The 20,821-nt window shown below is 34.9% G+C and overlaps 6 protein-coding genes and 1 long non-coding RNA gene across 12 annotated transcripts in view; 5 read left to right on the top strand and 2 right to left on the bottom strand.

The window, feature by feature from the left end:
- LOC108812839 (serine/threonine-protein kinase D6PK) overlaps positions 1 to 20,821 on the bottom strand; it is a 64,574-nt gene that overhangs the window by 39,947 nt on the left and 3,806 nt on the right. The window lies entirely within an intron of this gene.
- On the top strand, positions 230 to 4,416 carry LOC130496662 (uncharacterized). Of its 5 annotated transcripts, none has more exons than XR_008935828.1 (5): positions 533 to 714; positions 2,666 to 2,963; positions 3,104 to 3,281; positions 3,652 to 3,699; positions 4,064 to 4,416. It is a non-coding gene; the product is annotated as an uncharacterized LOC130496662 (long non-coding RNA). The 5 variants fall into 5 exon arrangements; XR_008935826.1 differs by lacking the exon at positions 3,652 to 3,699 and adding an exon at positions 3,490 to 3,651; XR_008935825.1 differs by lacking the exon at positions 3,652 to 3,699 and adding an exon at positions 3,483 to 3,651.
- Positions 2,806 to 4,293, bottom strand: LOC108809721 (flavanone 3-dioxygenase 3). Its single transcript, XM_018581878.2, has 3 exons — positions 4,039 to 4,293; positions 3,477 to 3,724; positions 2,806 to 3,379 (listed from the first exon to the last, which is right to left on the bottom strand). The coding sequence occupies exons 1-3, from the start codon at positions 4,291 to 4,293 to the stop codon at positions 2,806 to 2,808; spliced, it is 1,077 nt and encodes a 358-aa protein (XP_018437380.2).
- Positions 7,768 to 8,995, top strand: LOC108809635 (uclacyanin-2). Its single transcript, XM_018581785.2, has 2 exons — positions 7,768 to 8,040; positions 8,404 to 8,995. Exons 1-2 carry the CDS (start codon positions 7,866 to 7,868, stop codon positions 8,835 to 8,837), a joined length of 609 nt encoding a protein of 202 aa, XP_018437287.1. The 5' UTR covers positions 7,768 to 7,865; the 3' UTR covers positions 8,838 to 8,995.
- Positions 10,197 to 12,090, top strand: LOC108806154 (uncharacterized). The gene is made up of 5 exons (XM_018578190.2): positions 10,197 to 10,603; positions 10,693 to 11,067; positions 11,147 to 11,239; positions 11,313 to 11,452; positions 11,526 to 12,090. Exons 1-5 carry the CDS (start codon positions 10,238 to 10,240, stop codon positions 11,968 to 11,970), a joined length of 1,419 nt encoding a protein of 472 aa, XP_018433692.2. The 5' UTR covers positions 10,197 to 10,237; the 3' UTR covers positions 11,971 to 12,090.
- Positions 13,825 to 15,800, top strand: LOC108807085 (probable WRKY transcription factor 12). 2 transcript variants are annotated; one of them, XM_018579328.2, is made up of 4 exons: positions 13,825 to 14,264; positions 14,411 to 14,499; positions 14,805 to 14,975; positions 15,445 to 15,800. In XM_018579328.2, the coding sequence occupies exons 1-4, from the start codon at positions 14,040 to 14,042 to the stop codon at positions 15,605 to 15,607; spliced, it is 648 nt and encodes a 215-aa protein (XP_018434830.1). In that variant the 5' UTR covers positions 13,825 to 14,039; the 3' UTR covers positions 15,608 to 15,800. The 2 variants fall into 2 exon arrangements, with proteins under 2 accessions (XP_018434830.1, XP_018434832.1); XM_018579330.2 differs by having other exon boundaries at positions 13,863 to 14,264; positions 15,457 to 15,800.
- Positions 19,434 to 20,656, top strand: LOC108809112 (cyclin-U4-1). The gene is made up of 2 exons (XM_018581243.2): positions 19,434 to 19,870; positions 20,211 to 20,656. Exons 1-2 carry the CDS (start codon positions 19,530 to 19,532, stop codon positions 20,467 to 20,469), a joined length of 600 nt encoding a protein of 199 aa, XP_018436745.2. The 5' UTR covers positions 19,434 to 19,529; the 3' UTR covers positions 20,470 to 20,656.

Here is a 20,821-nt window from a genome sequence, read left to right as displayed (position 1 = left end):
GATATATCTCTAATAAATCATCAATGTATAAAGATAATTTATAATATTAAATTTAATATTTGTATATTTTTATTCTCTATTTCACTATTATATAAAAACAAAAATAATGTTTCTTATATTTTTATTTACTTATGACATTGTATCTTTTAAAACGGAAGCGTGATTCTAAAACGGAATCATAAGCTTCCAACGTGTTTTTGAAGAGGTTTTTTTGGAAGCGCATTGGAATCGTGATTCTGAAAGATTCTATAAGCTTCCGTTTCCGATTCCGATTCCGAAGCGGGAAGCGGATGTATGAAGAAGCTTCCATGCAACCTAGCTTGTAAGTTGTACCGTTGGTTACGACAACAATTGGTATTTTCGTCTAAATAGTAAAATTAAAAATAGAAGTAAATTAGCTGTGGTAAGAAAGATAAAATAGTCAGGGTGAAAACAAAATGAAAGACGACGCTGATCAAGATAATCTTGAAAAAAAAAGAAAAATATACAAACGGCTTGTTCTCTTTGTATTTTCTGTCAAAAACCTAAAAGCTTGGTATAATAAATTTAACATTTTACCAAAAAAAAAGAAAAAAAAAAAAGAATAACAAAAAAATCCAGAAATTGTCGCCGGAATCGAGAGGCGGAGGCCGTAGTTAGAGAGATTTAGTGGAAAATTTACGCGACGGCTTAGCTCTTTTCCGGAGGAAACTGTACCATCTTTGTTGATCTTCTGTAAGTATATATATGCGATGAGTATTATTATATTCTGCGATCTGCTTTTCTCCCATATCGAAAAATTTGATACACTTTGCTTGTTATAGCCAATAGGATTCCTTAGGCCTTGCACGGATACATTGTTTGTGAGAACAATTTTGATCCGCTGGTGAAACGATCGCAGATTTGTTTGCTCTGTGTTTTGGAATTAAGCCTTTGATTCTAATATTTCGCTCAAATACTTACGAATAATTGTGTTTTTGATCTTTATATGAATCACAAACTCTCTCTTTTGTTTTTTTTTTTTGCTAAACTGTAAATATCATAAAATGAAGAAAGAGTTTACAAGGTAACATCTAAGTCTAAAATCCATCTTGGCAAAAAAGAAATTAAAAAACAAGATGGTTCAAAGTGAAAAGCATTGCAAGCTCCTTATGAAAGCCAAAGACTCATAAGAGAACTATAATTTTTCCTCAGCCTCCTTGCTGAGATGATATTCCTAATCTCGTTATCAATGGTTCTGAAGACAGTTGCGGCCGGTATGACTGCCTGATTGTGCACCAGATTGTTCCTCTGTCTCCATATGTGATAAACGATCGATTGGGTAGCTATCTTCCGTAGGAGGACTCGTCGTGTAGAGGTCGCTGTTCTGATCCATGACAGCAACTCCGACCAGTTGGTGATCACTGCTGTATGAGATCGGCATCGCGTGAATACTGCCTTCCAAATCTCCCTACTAAACTGACATGAGAGGAAGAGATGATCTCTGGTTTCATCGTGGCAGGCACAGAGCGGGCATAATGGTGAGATCAACATCCCCCACGCTTCCAGTCTAGCTCTAGTTGGCAGTCTGTCGTAGTTTGCCACCCACATTGTGCAACTCAGCTTCGGAATGGCTCCTTTGAACCACACCACGTCCCGCCAGTCCTTAATCTCCTCTCTAGGCCTGAGAGCTTCCCAAGTCGCTGATGACCTGAAAACAGAGCGAGATGTATCACCAGCAACCCAATCGTACTTATCAACAACATCAATATTAAGTGGCAAAGAGAGGGTTGTGAGGTAAGTATGTAATTCTACTTCCTTTTGCGATCTCGGATGCGGTAGCGCCCATGTATCTCCTCTAGTGGCGTCCGCTACTACAGCATCCTTCCTCAGGCGCAAAGATCTAGGACCCGTAGGACCGATGTAGGTAATAAGTTGACCAAAAGGAGTCCAGATATCAAACCAAAAGCTCGTGTCCAGCCCATTACCAAGCGTAGTTCTGATAAAGCGCAGAGCCAACGGGCGGAGCTCAAGCATTTTTCTCCATGTCCATGAGTCGTTAGGCTTGGCGGTGATGGTCCAAAAAGACTGGTCCTGAAGATGGGTGCTCCAGTGCCAATCAACCCAATAAGATGATGATTTTGATAACAGCAGCCAAATGAATTTCAAACAAAGGACTTGGTTCCAGATAATTAGACTTCTGAGGCCGAGGCCCCCTTCTTCCTTTGGGAGGCAAACTGTGGTCCAAGTTATCTTAGCTATGCTTCTCTTTTCTGTACTTCCCGACCACAAGAACTTTGAGCAGAGTGATTCTATCAATCTTATGCAACCTTTGGGGAGGATGAAAGCTGACATCCAAAAGGAGACCGAACATATACATCTAGATAAAAGCTATCTCTTTTGTTACTACATACTAATATATGGTCACCAAGAAACAAGAAACAGAGAGACTCTTACCACATAGATGTTTATTCATTCTTTCAAACGATCTAAGAGTCTAAGACCGAACATATACATCTAGATAAACTAACTGAATCATTAGAAATTAATAGTTATTTAATTTAGCCTTTATGAGTGCTTTGATATGAAACAGTGTTTTAGAAACATGCACCATTTTATTTCAGAATAGAAGAAATCATATACTATGACATTTCATTATGATTTTATGTGATATAATAAACAACAGACTGTATCTGTTTGTGTGCAGAAAAACTATACTCGGTTGTGGTTTGCGTAGAGTAGATACAATCTATGGACTATAAAACTCATGTGAACTATATATCGTAAGTTTGATTCAAAAGACGAGCCATGAAGCTTTGCCATGTTGAATTCTTTGCCATAATCTCTTCAGGAGCTGCTCTTCTTAAGTGTATCGATGAACCTTTCCTGTAAAAAATCGTTGCCCGAGATGTAGTTAAGAAAATCGTTGAAACTAAATTCCCCGTAGGCTGCTGTATTGTTTCCATCGAGTAGCTCAGGTGCTGGACTTATCTTCTTGTGCAAAGGTAGACTGTGAATACTTGCAAAAGATAGCCTCTTGACATCTCTGTTCACCGTTGCACGATGAATCACACTCTTGTATATTCCGTTGCTCATCACTTCAACTTGATCTCCCAACTGAACTATCAAAGCTCCTTCGATATAGGGAATACATACCCAGTTCTTGTTGGCATCCATTATCTGGAGTCCCTCGCTACTTTGAAGTAAGATGGTCAGCGAGCCGTAGTCCGAGTGTGGTGGCATTCCCAAGGTAACTTCAGGTTCAGGACATGGTGGATAACAGTTCACTGCCATGACTTGTGAGCCTTCTTCAGTTTGTTCTTGTAAGTAATGTTTCTCCAGTCCTAGGCTTTCTGAGATTGCTTCTAGTAGTTGCTTGTGTAGCAAGTGACTTGCCTCTGCGTACTTACCCACCTTGTCCCTAAAAGAAAAGATGGGATATTGTTTTGTGTGTAATTAAAAACAAAAACAAAAACAAAACAAAAAGAGAACTATAGATTGTTTTTTATTTCCCTTACTTATAGCATGGAGGATTAGATGGCCACATATCGATCCATTTTGATAGAGGATAAGAGTAATGTTTAATGAAATCTCTCCAGTAGTGAACTTTATCTGTTGAATGGTTGATGCTTGTGCCATATCTTACTGGCTGGTGAACGTTTGATGACACCATAAGCATCTTCTCCTCCACAGGTAAGTCAAAGAACTGTGTTGCTGCATCTAAGGCATCTTTAACCACTGGTAATGGTATCCCATGGTTTACAACCTGTAGGGAAGTAAAAGTTAGGGCTTATATAAATAGAGAAAACCATGCATGCATGAAGTTTGTATTATAGTTTAAGACTTAGATTGATGATTTTGTCCTTTCATGGACTTTATCCTTATGTTATAAATACAAGAAGACAGTAGCCGTCTTTCTAGTAAGTCATATCCGCAAGTGTGATTGGTAGATGCGATAAATTCACTAAAGGTTTTGTTATGAACCCGAGACATGACTTGCATTAGATATAACATGTAAAAACACCAAAATTGCTCGGATTTGTGAGAATGCATGACTTATTACATGTAACTATATATTACCTGAAAGAAACCAAACTCCTTGCAGGCTTTGTTGATATCATGGATTGCACGTGACCGAAACAAAGGTTGCTGTAAAAGAGAGAGATCAATGACAGGAAGTGTTGTATCATCTCTGGTGCCTATGCCTGAACCAAGAGCTGGCCTTTGCGATGGTGGAAGAACGTAACGATCAGGCACTTGAGGCACACCTGAATTGGTAAGTGCCATTGCACTTGTAAAGGAATCATCAAGCAAGCTCTTTTTTGTTTCCTCCATTTTCTGTTTGCTTCCGTTTCTGATATTTGCTGCTTACTAAAGAGTATGCAACATGCATAACGTGTATTTATACATATATTATGAAGTCTTCTAGAAGATAATTTTAATTAGTTTCCATTTGAAGTCTTTTCTTCCTTCTTTTTTCCTCGTTTGCTTACGGTATTGGAAACCCACCTGCTGCTTATGTGATCATCTTTTACATTAAATGAAGTGATATATCAAAGTTAATTGCATCTGAATTGACGCGTCTTCTACATGAAGTACTGTGTATCCATAGAGATATGACTTAAGTTGCACTCGACCTGGTTTATAGATTTAGGTCACATGTAGGGGTGGGCGTTCGGATACCCGTTCGAATTCGGATCGGGTATTTCGGTATAGGAGTATAATATCCGTTCGGGTATTTCTGAATTTCGGGTCGGGTTCGGGTATTTTTAGTTCGGATTCGGTTATTTCGAATCGGGTTCGGATATTTAGGTTTTGAAGGGAAACAAAATAAATTTTTTATTTTTAAGGTTTTTGTATTTAGAAATTTAGTTTTCGATTAACAGACTTTCTATTTTTTTAATAGATTGGATTATTAATAGATTTTGAGATAAATTTCAAAAATAAATAGACATTCATTTGACTACTATTTTTAGAATTTGGATGTAACTTTTGTTAATACATGAAACAAAAAGCTTGATATTCATTTTAAGTGAATATCAAATCATTTTTCTCCATAATTATATGTATATTGTATAATTTTAAAGTATGTGTGACATCAATATACTGTATATTATATAATTTTAAAGTAACTGTGACATCAATATAAATATTTTAAATAAAATGAGAGATGAAAACTAGAAATATAAGGATAAGTATATATGTTCGGTTATTTTCGGATATCCATTCGGGTTCGGGTATTACCCGTTCGGGTTCGGATATCCAATCTCTCCTAAATCAATACCCATTCGAGTATTTTGTTATTTCGGTTCGGATTTCGGTTTGGATATCCAATCTCTCCTATATCTATGTGACAATTTTAGTTGTATATAGGGGCATTATCAAAAAAAATTATATGCGACAATTTTAGTTATATAGATAGCATTATAAAAGGTTATATAAAAAGAATTAAGAGTACAACATATTAACTGGCGCCAGTGGCGAATCTAAAAGTACTATTTGAACACTTAAGACCGCCTGTTTTTTCTTTGCACTTGCAACTACTGACCAACTTAACAATTCTTTATTCGCTTTTACAATTCACTCATATTTTATCCCAGAAAAACGTAATTTGTTTGAGGGGTAAACTCGTCTTATCCTCATGTGGCACGTTTCTCTGGATGTACCGCCATTCACAAAGGTTTAAGATATTTGGTTTCTATTTTAATGGAAAAAAGGAAACAATCTTTTTGTGCGTGTGCGTGCTACACTGCTACGTCAGTTGTGAGGTTGAATATCAGTCGAGATACATGGACCAGCACTAAATAAAGATGATGTATAGTATTATTTGATACTATATATAGCATATAACTATAGGTGCATTGGGAATTGGAAACAATACCCTTCTTTTTTTTGAACAATACATGGCATGTCGAAATGTATCTGTTCAAGATCTACGAATTGGTTTTTCCTTATGTCGGTTAGAGAAGCCCAGTTTTGTGCCGTTAAGGGCTGGCTGAGTAGCCTAATTATATACCTTATATAGGCCGCTCTTGAGCACAGTTTCTACATTTATGGACCATTTGCAAGCCCGCTTTTATGCAGCTATGCCGTTATAGATAAGCCTACTTTGTGCCGTTTTTGGGCTGCTTGTAAACCCATTAGTGATTCTATATACCGCAGAGTTAGTGGGCTTATATATATGAAAACCGAAATTGGAAGTTTGAGCTTGGTAATGGCATGCAAGTTTTCATTTTTCACTAGGTTGTCATTTTATAACTAAAAGAAGCAGGAAAATGAAATTCACCATGAAAATAAAAGTAGTAATTTTTTATTTATTTCATAGTAGTTGTGACACATTTTGTTCTTTTTTGTAGCTTTTCCTTTCCTTTTGAACTTGGAGCTGTGGATGACCATCAAATCCCACCATTGCACGCTCTGGACGGCCTCTAGAAGCTCTCTCTAAGTCAAATATATTTTTATAATCACTCCTATCTTTGACATTATGATCAATCTCTTATATTCTGTTTTTCTTTTCTCCATCTCCTAACATTTGCTTTGGTCAGAGAAACGACAGGTAACAAGACATAGTGATTCATTATACTATTTGGTTTATGTTCTATCGTTGACCATTTCCCTTTTAATAGTTGCTTTCAAAGTTGTTTCGGTTGTATGTATTCATCTTTTCATAGAAAAAAAAAATTCGAATACTACAAGGCTAAAACCATACCCATCTTTGATTATTAACAAACGACAACTATATGAAAATAGCATTGGAAAGTGTAAGGATGTCCTAAAGGCATCTCCGATCCTACTCCTACTCCTATTTTATTTCTAGAACAGTTAGGATGTCGTTTCGAATATTGTCCATCTTTTCTTCTGTAGAATTTCTTACCGAATCTGATAAAGAAGTTAAAAAGCAAGAAACAATGAAAAGATGGACAATATTTGTAAGTTCTACAAATTGCTTCTAAGTTTCGAATAAACCTTCCATTTAACAATAATGAGATTTGTTACACAAAATCTTTCATATCGTTTTCATTAACCATATACGTTTAAGTACAGGTCGTATTGATAAAGTCTAGTTCAAATGTTCTAACTCGATCAACGCAAAAAAAAACTAAAAAATAGAAAATACCATAAACATATCCCACTTAGACATAAAATAAAATATAATAAAAGAGTACAATGGAAATTCAAATGTACTATAACAAGTGAAATTGTATAAAATAGACGAATACTGCTGCATGAAATGTAAATGTTTCTTTATGGAATTCTACAGAGGAAAACCTAGCCGAAAATACTAGGGTTGCAAATGTATATGTGTCTTTATGAAATTCTCTTTAGCTGATATTTGCTCAGATTTAATAAGGAGAATCTCGGAATCTGAAGACCCTCTAACATGTTATTGAGTTATAAATACAATTGCCTTTTTTTGATATATACACATAGTTCTTTGAAAAAAAACTGATATTATGAAATAAATTATTTTCCTTATACATATATGGATATTAACAAACCCATGTTCTCACTTCTCAGCATATACTTTTAGGTAGAAAAACATTAAAAAAAACAAATAGGAAGCATTCATTAGGGTGGGCTCGTATAATTTAAATCAAAGAACCATAGAGCAGTTCGATTAATTATCCTTTCCTTTGAATGTATAAGAACAAAGAATTGGTCCGTATCATGACAATGTCTTAGAAAACAAAGACATGTATTTTTAAAAATGAAAAAGAGAGGATGAAGTTGTTAAATGAGTTGGCTAGGCGGCGACTTTTTCATACATTCTATTTAGTTAATTTATCATAGTTGTTCTCACATCTCCTTGTTATAAAGCAAACACCATCGCCATTTCCTCTTTTCACAACCTCTATCTTCTCTTCACATCTTTAGTACAATTATATTGTTTTCTTCTAAGCAAAAAAATGGCAATCAATGGTTTGTCCAAGATGGCTGCAACCGCTCTTCTCTTAGTACTGGCCATCGTCCCAGCCGCGATCGCTGTGACATACACGGTAGGAGACACTCAAGAGTGGTCCAGTGGTGTCGACTACACAGAATGGGTTAAAGGAAAGACTTTCAGGGTTGGTGACGTTCTAGGTAAACCATCATCCGAGCCACATTTGTTAACTTATAACTTATAGCTTCAAGCTATGCTTCTAAAATGGAAAATTACCTGAATTAACATCTAGTTTGAGAACTCAGAACGTATTGTTTTTGCTTTAGTAGTAAGACCAAAAAATATGATATGTATGATTTATTTGGTTCAGTTTCTTGAATATAAAAGTTATAATGGAAAAAAAACTATTAGCTTGTTTCTTCAATACATATTTGTTTATTTCGGTTCGGTTTGTCCACATTTAAAACTTATTTTTGAAAAAGGTCACTTATGAGATGATGGGTTAGAAATAGCTTGTTCCACAAGAAACTCTTCAGTTAAGTTTTGATTTCTTTTCATTACAGAGTTCAAGTATGGTTCCTCACACTCGGTGGATGTGACTACCAAAGCCGGATATGATAACTGCGACACTTCCCTATCCACAGTGAATCACTCTGGCGGAGACACCAAAATCGAACTCAAGACAGCAGGAGCCAACTACTACATCTGCCCTACACCTGGTCACTGTCTCAATGGCATGAAGCTAGCAGTTACGGTTGTTTCCGGAACTCCAGCCGCTCCTACGCCGCCGTCTTCAACTCCCGGAACTCCTCCTACCACACCAGACTCACCTCCGGCTGCCGGAACTCCTCCTTCCACACCAGACTCACCTCCGGCTGCCGGAACTCCTCCCGCCACACCCGCACCTCCTCCTCGACAAAGTGGTGCCTCTAAGGGAGTGATGAGTTACGTTTTGGTCGGAGCCTCGATCGTTTTGGGTTATGCTTTGTGGATGTAATTGCCAGGGATGAGTCAGTGCTTTGGTTTTGATCTACTTGGTTTTGGTTGTAAACTTGTGTGTCACGTCAGCAGCTCTTATTATTTAGCCATTTGATTATCATTATCCCATTCACTTTTTTTTGTTATTGTAATAAAGTTATAATTCATTTCCGTTTCCCTTTTCAATCGTGTGGAACCACTACATCAGTCGTTCATATATATAAATCATCTTATTGCTTTTGGAGTCGCATGTACAGCTCTTCTCCACCGTTTTCACGTATTCTACATGACTATATCATGTAATAAACAAAATTAGTTGACTTTTAATATTATGCTGTCAATGATGATACACACGTTATAGCTCAATTGACCAGAAATTATCAAATTCCTAAGAGCATCTCCAATAAACCCCCTCATTTTTAATGGGATCCACCTTTAAAATAAATGGATGAAGGGATGGTTCTCCAACAATCACCCTCAAATTTACTTTTAGAAAAATTCACAATTTACACTTTAGTCTTAAATACTATTAATAATTAACAATAATCATTAAACTTTCAAAAATAAAAATAACATACTATTTGAATCATATTAAAATAAAATATTTTTGAGAAAAAAATAAATATATAATTAAATATAACTATAAGTAATATAAAAAATGTTAAAAAAATAATTTTAATCAAGATAGTTTTAAGAAAATATAACGATAAGTACTAAAATATGATATATAAAAAGTTATTCATGCTATTGTCAAATATATATAATTGTAGAGACTGAAGTGAAAAGTAAATAGTGTTTAAAGGGCCTCAACAGTGCCCCCTCAAATTTGAGGGTCTACTGTTCACCCCCTTATAATTTGAAGGGATAAGGGTCTGTTGGAGTGTAAAAACTTTCAAAAAATGAGGGGATAAAGGTCTGTTGGAGATGCTCTAAAGGAGTGATTGCCAGCAATGTTTATTTTATATGATTAAGAAATGCAACTTGGCGTAGTTGGTATCAAATTATCTGCAGCTTTAAATTAAAACTCCAGATACATACTGATTATTGACTCTAGATAAAAATATAACGTATATAGTATAATATATATTATTTTGAAAATTTCAAAATGAATATAAAACATGCTGGCATTGCATTTTAGGTGGAGCCCTGCCACTAAATCGGATTTTGTTTTTATATTTAAGTCACAAGATTAACCTATATCCAAGAAAAGATGTGGCGAACACAAACACACAAGCATTTGAAAGTTTCCATCATGGGCCCAGACTGAAAACACTTTGGACTTATTTGGGCTAAAATATTGAATAGAATACTATGGGTCTAAACTTGTTAACGATGGCCCATTTATCTATCATCTATTGTTAACATCGCGATTAAACTCTGAGAAGAACGAACCCAAAAAAAACAAAAATTGGCAAAAAGATGCAAACGCCATTTCTCCATCTCTGCAAAAGCTTCACTTCTTCTTCTCCACTTCCATGTCGAAACAACAATCTATGCTTCGGGATTCACAGTTCACCGCGACCGAACGACAGCAATGGGCGAAAGATCTTCGCGCAGCAGAGCTACAAACCAAACGAGGGTCCGGGAAACAAAGGGAAAGTGACTCTAAAGGGTAACAAAGAGAATACGTGGAGCGTGGATAACGAGATGGCTGAGAACGAGAAGCGTAAGAGGAAGCCAAAGGGGAGGAAGAGAGGGAAGAGATTAGGCGGAGGAGGAAGGAAAGGCAGAGTCTTGGTTTCAGGAACCATGCTGATTGAGACAGAGACTCTTCTTCAGACAGAGGTTCCAATCTTTTTGTCTCTTTCAATACAAAACCCATCTTTTAAAGTAATGATTTTTAATCATAAAAATCGTTTTTTTTTTAAATAAAGGAACCAGTGATAAAGCCAATTTGGAGAACGTTTGCGAGCAGTGTAAGTGGGATATGGAAAGGCGTGGGAGCTGTGTTCTCTCCCATAACAGCAGAGATGGAGCCTCTTGAGATGGGTAAGAAGAACGAGAGTCTTTACGATTGCTACACTCTCTCACGGATCGAAGCCTTGCCATCTGGAGAGTCTTCATCTGAGACTGAGATACAGAGGAAGATCAATTGGGTTACTCTGAATCCTCACGGAGAGTTTTTCCAGAACGATGAGGTGGTGGTTGAGCAGACTGGTTTGCCAAAGTTTGAGTCTTTTAACCTGAAAGCAAGTGATGTCATGGAAGAGGATTCAATGGGAGATGAGCCTGGTCTTGTTTACTTTGAGGTTTGGTTTGGTTTGATCGTCTTTCTTACAACATGTACTAGACTTTTGTTTTTTTAATTGTCTCGTTCGTTTGGTGTAGGATGGATCTTATTCTAGAGGTCCAGTTACAATCCCTGTTGGGGAGATTAGTGAGTCTAACTATTACCTCACACCTACTTTCAAGTTTGAGCAGGTATATGTGATGTCTACTTTTGTATGTTTGTTAGTATTGGTAGTGCTCATTGCTACTTTCTCTTTGTGGCTAGTGTTTGGTGAAGGGTTGTCATAAGAGACTGAGAGTGGTGCACACTATAGAGTTCGCCAATGGTGGTGCGGATATACAGATAATGAGAGTTGGTGTTTATGAAGAACAGTGGGTTAGTCCTTCAAACTATGAAGACCAAAGGTAAATGATTTTGACATTCTTCTCTCTGTTATGTTCAGTTTTCTCTGACTATAGCGAGTTATGTATGTCTTAGTAACAACGATGCACCACTGGAGTTAAAACCCTTCTCACAGAGGAAACGTATTCAACCATCAGAGCTAACAGGGTCATGGAAAGTGTTTGAAGTGAGTGCAACTCCAATCTATGGAGAAGAAGACCTAGATCAAAGCAGCGAGACCACTCCATATGTTTACTTTTGCACAGAGGCTTTGAAGAGAAGGGACTTACCAGAAACCTCGGTTTCGTTTGGAGATGAGGAGATGATAGATATGCAGGATGTGTCTGTGATGTGGCTACCAGGTGGTGTGACTGCTTACGTGGATGTGAAGAAAGATGGAGTGTTATGCGTTGGAATAGGATGGTACTCTGATGAAGGGATCAATCTTGTGATGGAGAGAGATTATGGTTTAGATGGGAATCTTATAGAAGTTAGATCCAAATCCGAAGTGAAGAGACGATGGACTGAAGAACCTAAGTGAAACTCTCTGTGTTCTTTGTCTTTAACTCTGTTTCAGACCTGATGTTTAATCTTTAGTACATGAAAGCAACACTAGCTGATGTTTGGTAAAAAGCTATAATAAGATGTCTTTTCTGTTCTACCCTAATATGACTTGGTTGGCCCCTCTATTGGGCCTGAAGTTTAAGTGGGTTATGGTTCATTAATCCTATAGGCCCAAGTGAAAAAGATTGGCTTTCCATCTCATTTGAATTTCAAAGAAGTAGAAAAGAGGAAACAAAGAAGAGAAAAAGGAAGACTGAAATTGAAAGGAGGAGACAAAGTGGGCACCTATAAGAGAGAAAGATGCCTTAGAAATCTCTCACCATCATTAAAATTTGAAAATTTTCCTTAGGGATTTGATTGAAACATGTAATCATTGTTGCATGGAATTCATCCCCTATTATATAACTTTTATTATTCCCCTCTTTGTCTCTTTTCTCAACCTATGACCTTACAGTTAATTAATGTCATTCTTTCATCTTAATTTCTCCTTTCATTGGCATCGTTTGTTTCTTACAAATGTGTTTGTATTTGCATATACTACATCTTACAAAAAATATGTTTAATCTAAATTAATACAAGAATTTGTTTATATACTAATGCTATAAGTATTTTTTAAAAAATATATGAATTCCTTAGGTATTGAAACTTAACTTGGCCATGTTAATGGTTGGTTTGGTGTCGGTGAGATAATAAAATGAACAAACTGACTAATTGTACTATAGTTCCTTTAATGGCTAATTAAGTAACTGTTCTTCATTAAGTAGATAGTTAATTACGGAGTTGACTCAATCGGTAAAGTAAATTTGAAACTTAGTTTAATCCACCTTAATCATGTTTTATGATATTGTCATAAAGAAGATTTAATATGTTTATATTATATATTGTGATGAAGAAGATTAAATATGTTTATATTATATGCTTTTTACTAGTCATTGTTGCTTTGTAATGCTATTTGTAAAAGGAAGTTGGCCTGTTCTTTTCCTGAGGTGTATTTGTGTTATGTGTAGTTATCAAATTCGCGATGCTATATAAAAAAAATAGAAGCTAAACACTTGTGTTTTACTATACGAGAGGTTTGACGGTGCTTAAATATTTTTATCACCTGGTTTACATCTAACATTTTTTAGAATATATGCCAATAAATGGAACAAATACCAAAAGAACCGTAAGAAAAATAAATCAATTAATGGAATATTTTACAAACAAAACTTATGAAGGTGGATTCGATATGATTTGAGAAGAGGTAACTTTTCTGGGTGTCGTTTCCATCATCAGCTTTAGGACACATCTTGAGATGGATGGAAGCTTTGATGTACCTCCCCCACACTCAATTACCTTCTTGAAAGTTCTCTCCCTCTCTAGTCTCTACCTTGTCATGTGAAAGGAAAATATTCAAAGTTCTAAATTAATTAAGATAAGTCTTACTTTAATAAATATCTTAAAATTGTTATTCCTAGGGTTGCTTCAGAAAGCTGATAAACAATAATCAGTCCAAACTCCAAACCCTTGTTTGGTCTCATTATGGAATGTTTATTGATGATGTAGGTTACTTGCTTAAATAAATGAAAGTAAAGTCGTGAATTGTCTAATTAAAGTTGATAGGAATGAAATTCCACACCATTCATTATCAACTTATTGTACAACCGGCTCAAACAAAAATCTGTCGGTGAAACGTGATGAAAACTACACAAAACATTACTATTTCACCAAGATAAATTGAGAAATTAGTGCATATATGATCTGCTATATAGCAGAATAATTTCTTGTTTTGTTCGCCTTATGATTATAGACTATATATAAAGACTTCACATGAAGTTGACTGCCAGAGACACGAAAGGTATTAGATGATACGTTTACAGGTTTTTTCACACGTGTGGGACGTACACACGAAACCCTACCTCTCTATATGTAAGCAAGAGAAGATAAACCGTCTAAAAAACATTTATAACGTAATTTATAAGATTAAATATAGACAAAATTAGTGTGATACACTATTCAAAAACTGATACACAATAGTCAACAAAAGGGAGACTGGGATTACATCAAATGGAAGGAGGAGGAAGGAGAGTAGTAGTTAGTAATTACGATCTACAACAAGTGACGATCCAAGAGAATATGAACTTCCTCATTCCATTTGAAGAAACCAATGTCTTAACCTTTTTTTCTTCTTCTTCTTCATCTTCTCTCTCATCTCCTTCTTTCCCCATCCACAACTCTTCTTCTACCACTAATACTACTCATGCACCTCTAGGGTTTCCTAATAATCTTCAGGTATAGCTATAATATCTCTTTCTACACATATACATATCTGTTTATAAATGATTAAAAGTTTTTTTCCTTTTTGGCTAAAACATATGATCTAGTTGTTTTCATGGTTCAAGTATTGACTGATCCTAATTTGGAGGGTTGTTATGTAGGGTGAAGGACCCTTGGGATCAAAGGTGCTTAATGATGATCAGGATAATACTAGAGGTGGAATTAACAATGACGCACATTCAAATTCTTGGTAATTTAGCTCATTTGAGTTTGAAGATGAATTCTCTCCTTTCTTCTTCTTTTATAATCAACTAATAGAGCTAATTAACACAAGTTATAATTATTATTGCCATAAATTCTTCAAGAAATTAGTTCTAGTTCGTTTCCTCTCCATGGTGTCCTCAACATCACTCAGTTGTTAATTTTGTAGGTTTCCCTTGAATATATACGAGATCCATAGACGTTAGACTAAATACAAAACATTTATTTATACATAAGATTAAACCTGAAGGTACAAATAATGTTTCTAATACATTATAGTGGTTGCATTTGCAGGTGGCGATCAAGTAGTGGGAGTGGAGAGTCGAAGAACAAAGTGAAGATAAGAAGGAAACTAAGAGAACCAAGATTCTGTTTCCAGACAAAAAGCGATGTTGACGTTCTCGACGATGGCTACAAATGGCGTAAATATGGTCAGAAAATCGTCAAGAACAGCCTTCACCCCAGGTAATTTAAACTAACATTCCCAATAGTCTTCCAATAACATGTGCTTAACGGTTCTCGTATAATCACATTGGTTGGTGATCGATAGTTTCGTAAAAGCTGGGTATCCATGATATTCTCTCTTTAGACTGTTGCCGAACCTCAGCTACTAGAGATGACTGCTTATACATCCTTATACATCTTATACGTTTAGAGTAATTTTTGTACGTATGTTGCATTTCTAGTATTTATCGTACGTCCCCTCGAAGGCTGTCATCATTAAGAATATAAACAATATTTTATTTTGCAATATATATATCTACATACGTAACATTTTTACCAAAAAAAAAATATATATTTACATATTTCCGTCTATTGTGTTTATACACTATAAGGCTCGTGATATTCTTGTTTTATTATTTTCGGATGGTTGACTGAATCTTAAATTGTTTCTACTGATGTTTAATAATAAAAGAATAATATGTATATACAGAAGTTATTACAGATGCACGCACAACAACTGTAGGGTGAAGAAGAGAGTGGAGCGGCTGTCGGAAGATTGTAGAATGGTGATTACAACTTACGAAGGTCGTCACAGCCACATTCCCCCTGATGACTCCTTTTCTCCTGATCATGATTGTCTCTCTTCCTTCTAATCTCCATCCTTATCTCTCTCTCTTCCTGCAAACATATAATGCACACATAGATGTGTGATATATTGCATGTATACTTTTGGGGTAAAAATGCATGTGTTTTTTAATAGTATATCATCAGACGTTTTATATTTATTCTTGACTTTACGTTTGTAATAATATACATATAATTATATATATACTCTTAATAGTGGTAGTTTGAGGTTGATAAGGTGACGCCGAATACAATCATTAAGTAAAGTGATTTTGAAGCAAAATACTTATTTTACCGGATGAAGAACATATTAAAAATATAGGTGGAAGGTCTTTTTCTTTATAAGAAAAATGAAATACACCAACATAATCGATCTCTTGTATATTTATGTTCCCAAATTGGACCCTTAGAAAATAAAATTATCACACACTATTTAAATTGGTTCAACAGGACACTATTAGATATAAAGTTATGATCAGTTTAGTAGTTGCGAGATATCCACTATAATCGAACTCAATAGTGTACAATTTTGTTATTCATCTTGCTTTACAACAAACGAGTACAGCACACTGTCAAAGAACTTAGAGATAAATATTATAAACAAACAAACAAATACATATCTGAAATAGTTTAGTGTAAGACATGTGACGTAGCGTAAGATTTTCACAAACGTCAGCGAGAGATTATTATCCACTATTAAACATTATGGAACTGGTAATACGGGTTTTAAAGATGAGGCGTATAATATATAAAAAAGAGTTCGTTACTTTATTACAATGTTATAAGTAGTATAACAATAACACTCAGGCCAACCTAGCTACAAACTAGCTCATGGTCTATTTATGACTATATATTACATACTGGATATATTGCTAATTAGGGTTGTATCTAGCTAGCTAGAAAAGCTTCTCTCATCCTAATGATGAAGATGTTATAACTATAGCTGAATTACTCATGCAGCCGGAGCGTAATCATACACTACATCATCGTCATCATCACCTTCGTTCTTGAAAGATATTGCAAATGCACTGTGACCATTGTAATGAAGAACGAAGTCAAATTCTACAAATGCATACATCCTGACTCTTTTTTCACTCTCTACTAAGTGCAAACTAGTTGAAAAGAAGCCTCTTGAAAGAAAACTAGGTTTGATATAAACATTGAGGTGGTTACTTAATATATTTATAGATGTAAAAAGCTATGGCGAACGACGAACTCATTAGAACTGAGTCAGGACATGTGACTCACTGCTTATAATGTGTGCCTGACACAAGCGGAGTGTGAAAAACTGAGTAAGCCACCCATTTTGTGCCCTGACACATCCGTTACTTTTACATTTATTGGTCCACCTCTTATTACACGATTTGTTAACACTTCTCATTTCATTATGACATAGTTTTTTTTTTTTTTTGACAAAAACATTATGACATAGTTTTCTTAGATGGAATAATAAACTTTTTAAAGTAACGATAGAGAAAATATAAACATTTTTTCTTTAGGATTTTAAGAAAAAATATATCATAGGGCATTGATTCCCTCTACCAATAGCAACATCGTGTCATCATGCATAGAACCTAGAGGGACAAAAAGAAAGATTTATGATCTGATGTCTAGATTTGTTTTGGTTTATCTTCATTTCAACATTATTATTGTAAGGACATATTTTTCCTCTGAGATCAACATTACGAGATTCTTCTCTACAACTAGATTTATTGGAAAGTAAAATATATATGTCTAGATTTGTTTGTGTTTATCTTCATTTCAACGTTATTTATACATTGTTAATATTTCTTTTCTGGGCTCAACATTACGATTTATAATTTTAATTGGGCTTTTGATAAGGTAGAGAGCGTTTCCATAAACGTCCAATGATAAGCCCATAATTTATTTCACTGGAAATACAATTTAGTTTTACAAACGCATTCAGAAATTTGGAAAATTGTAAAAGCTACCAACTAATGTGGATGGTCCACCGATCTTCATATAATGCTAACACATTATGTATCAACTAGACTAGACCTATACTACATACATCACATATTAAATGTTCTCTAAAACGCACAATATTGAGAGTTATATACTTATTTTATTTTTTATATATATACCACTAATATGAGTTAAACTTGAGAAAATGTAGTATTTGAACTGGATGGGGAGGGTCACATGGAAATTAGTTACGAAAAAGATACGAGAAGCGAGAGACACGTTACGCAGTTAGTGGTGATCCCCAAATGCTCCAGAAAACTATATACTATTATTATTAAAATTTAAATATTATCGATATCGTATGTACAAGCATATATCTTTACTTCTCTCACGACACGAGACATGCTTTACTCTTCCATCACTCTATATCCCAATCAGTTAAAATCTAACCTGGCTGTCATGTTTAATCAATTGTTTTTCTTGACACCTATTTAGGCATTAATCAAGTATACGATCAGTACTCGAATCATAAGAGAAAAACTAAATATAACATTAAACAATCAAAAATATTTCTCATTGGTCCAGTGGTTAAAGCTTTGTTTGTTTTTTTGTCAAAAACACATTTAACAATCAATGGCCACATAATATACGCATAAGCCAAGTCTACACTAGTTAATCAAATTTTGCCAACTTCAGTTTGTGGTTCATGAATGTAGCTAGGAACTTTACTATAACTTAGTTTACAAAAAACTTTACTATAACTTTATGCAACAGTTTGTACGTAGCTAGCTAGTAATTCAGAGGTATTACTCGAAACGTTCCGAAAGACGATGGTCACACAAGTTTTTTTTTTTTCGGTAAAATGTAAAGGTTGGTCACACAACTTGACTTGTCCTCCTGTAAAGTTCAAATCTTTTCTTTCAACGAAAAAGTGAACTATTCATAGATTGATCTGTAATTTTGTAATTTATTTTATATATATAGCAATCCTAATTATTTTGGGCTATAAAGAAAGGTTAACAGATGGGAAATTGATTCGCATTATTAGCAACACATGCACTTCGTAAGATCACCATCGTCGTGACTTTAAATTTCCTCATCACATGTCATGTAACATGATATAAATGGGATCACATCTCCACATTACAAACCAAAAATTAAATCACACATAATAATTAATACAGTTTTTTTTACAAAAAAACAATCAATACAGTTTTCCTTATTGTTTGTCGGATACATTTTTTTTTCCTTTTTAATCATTAGGATACATTTTCCTGTCACATGAATAAGTACTACTATATTTTTACATACAATTTTCTCAATTCACATCAAATATTTTCATAATTGCGTACATATCAAGAGATACGATATTACATTTATTTTCTTGGATTTTATATATCATGTTTAATGCATTAGTTAATGTGTTTCACTCTTGTCACAACTTAAGTTTTTAAATTCAATAACAATCATTAACCCTAGTTTCCAAAAAAACCATTAACCCATCCAAATGATCAGTTGATTATTTACATATTTCTTCTCGGATCCACCGACGGTGGTAGAACAAAGAGTTAATGAACAACACAATTGAAAATCCAAAAAGGGACACATTCCTAAACTTTTAATCAGATAACTAGATTATGATCTACCCTAAAAAAATGACGGGTGAATATATTTTTGTTTTATTTTTTTTAGAAATTTCGTTTTTATATTTATGTTTTTTTATCTCATTTATATTTTTTTGTATAGTGTTTTTTTAATGATTAATAAGAAATTCTAATATATTCTATTAAAATAATTAGATCACACTTATATTAATATATCATGTTTTAATAAAATAGATAAAAAGATGGTATTTACTGATAAAATAAAATAAAATCAGAAAAATACTTACCTGTTACATAAATAAAAATTGAAATTAACTACCCAATATAACTTTAAGACACGCCCTTAACAACAGAGCAGAGCACAGAAGAAGAAGAAGAGGAAGAAAAAAATAACTCTCTTTTTTCCTCTCTCAACCCAAAAATGGCCGAGCTTGAGAATCCAGGAGTAATGCCGAAGCTAATAGCCTTCTTATCCTCATTGCTAGAACGAGTTGCGGAGTCCAACGATCTTCAACGCCAAGTCGCTACTCAGTCACAGAGGGTTTCCGTGTTCCACGGTTTGAGTCTACCTTCCATTACGATTCAGAGCTACCTGGAGAGGATTTTCAAATACGCTCATTGTAGCCGTTCCTGCTTCGTTGTGGCTTACGTTTATCTTGACCGCTTCACTCACAGTCAACCTTCCCTTCCCATCAATTCCCTTAACGTTCATCGTCTCCTCATTACAAGCGTCTTGGTCGCTGCTAAATTCCTCGATGATCGGTAAGTTTCTTCGTTTTTTTATAATTGAAATCGAATGTTTTGAGTGGAGGGTCGAGCTCAGGATTCAATATCACAGTCTCACAGATAATGAATGATGATCAGTCAATTCCCCTGTTTCTGAAATGCTCTGTTTCTCTCTGTTTTTGTATGAATCTCAAGATGGCTGCTCTGTTTCTCTCTGTTTTAGTCTTAGTCTCAAGTTGGCTGCTCTGTTTCTCTCTGTTTTTGTCTTAATCTCAAGATGGCTGCTCTGTTTTTCCTCTGAAATGGATCTTTGGACCTCATGTTATATACTAATAAAGTTTTGAATTTGATATAAATGATTTGATTTTCTGAACAGGTACTACAACAATGCGTATTACGCGAAAGTGGGAGGGATAAGCACGAAAGAGATGAATCTTCTGGAGCTTGATTTCTTATTCGGGTTAGGTTTTGATTTGAACGTGACGCCAAACACATTCCACTCTTACTTCTCTTATCTTCAAAAGGAAATGACTCTTCTTCAACCTCACTCTCTCCTTCTTGGTCCACCAAGACCTGTCATTACCTTCAGTGACGAAGAAGCTTCTCATCAGAAACAACAACAACTCGCTGTTTGATTTTCACAAGATTAATCTTCTCTTTTTAATGAATTTGTGTAGCTGTAGTGTAGAGATTTGTCGGCAGGAACGTGTCTTAATCAATCAAGCCAGTAAGTTCAATATGATAATGCATCATTACAGACTGGCTTGGCTAAAGAATTGTAAAATGTCACTATTACTAATAAACCCTAAACTTAAATAACTATATACTATATCTTTGTTTGGTGTTGAATAACCACAAGTTTATAATGTTACCCATGTAAGATCAGGAACATGGGTTATAATAACTTTAGTACTAATAAGTAAAGTAATATTAGCTATAAGGTACAATGATAGGGATCTGTGAATAAGATTTGTTGTTTCTTCGACC

Source organism: Raphanus sativus, chromosome 6, assembly GCF_000801105.2.
Source record: "Raphanus sativus cultivar WK10039 chromosome 6, ASM80110v3, whole genome shotgun sequence".
NCBI lineage: Eukaryota > Viridiplantae > Streptophyta > Magnoliopsida > Brassicales > Brassicaceae > Raphanus > Raphanus sativus.
The sequence above is the reverse complement of the archived record's forward strand: the minus strand, read 5'-3'. Positions and strand labels throughout refer to the sequence as shown.

Bases quoted from the DNA above. Each gene is read 5' to 3' on its own strand.
- LOC108809112 (XM_018581243.2), top strand. From the start codon at position 19,530: ATGGCCGAGCTTGAGAATCCAGGAGTAATGCCGAAGCTAATAGCCTTC. The intron at 19,871-20,210 runs GTAAGTTTCTTC...TTTTCTGAACAG, and splicing joins GCTAAATTCCTCGATGATCG to GTACTACAACAATGCGTATT.
- LOC108809635 (XM_018581785.2), top strand. From the start codon at position 7,866: ATGGCAATCAATGGTTTGTCCAAGATGGCTGCAACCGCTCTTCTCTTA. The intron at 8,041-8,403 runs GTAAACCATCAT...TTTTCATTACAG, and splicing joins CAGGGTTGGTGACGTTCTAG to AGTTCAAGTATGGTTCCTCA.
- LOC108806154 (XM_018578190.2), top strand. From the start codon at position 10,238: ATGCAAACGCCATTTCTCCATCTCTGCAAAAGCTTCACTTCTTCTTCT. The intron at 11,240-11,312 runs GTATATGTGATG...CTTTGTGGCTAG, and splicing joins CTACTTTCAAGTTTGAGCAG to TGTTTGGTGAAGGGTTGTCA. The intron at 11,453-11,525 runs GTAAATGATTTT...TGTATGTCTTAG, and splicing joins TCAAACTATGAAGACCAAAG to TAACAACGATGCACCACTGG.
- LOC108807085 (XM_018579328.2), top strand. From the start codon at position 14,040: ATGGAAGGAGGAGGAAGGAGAGTAGTAGTTAGTAATTACGATCTACAA. The intron at 14,265-14,410 runs GTATAGCTATAA...GTTGTTATGTAG, and splicing joins GGTTTCCTAATAATCTTCAG to GGTGAAGGACCCTTGGGATC. The intron at 14,500-14,804 runs GTAATTTAGCTC...TTGCATTTGCAG, and splicing joins GACGCACATTCAAATTCTTG to GTGGCGATCAAGTAGTGGGA.
- LOC108809721 (XM_018581878.2), bottom strand. From the start codon at position 4,293: ATGGAGGAAACAAAAAAGAGCTTGCTTGATGATTCCTTTACAAGTGCA. The intron at 3,725-4,038 runs GTAATATATAGT...ACTTCCCTACAG, and splicing joins AGGAGTTTGGTTTCTTTCAG to GTTGTAAACCATGGGATACC. The intron at 3,380-3,476 runs GTAAGGGAAATA...CTTTTCTTTTAG, and splicing joins TCTAATCCTCCATGCTATAA to GGACAAGGTGGGTAAGTACG.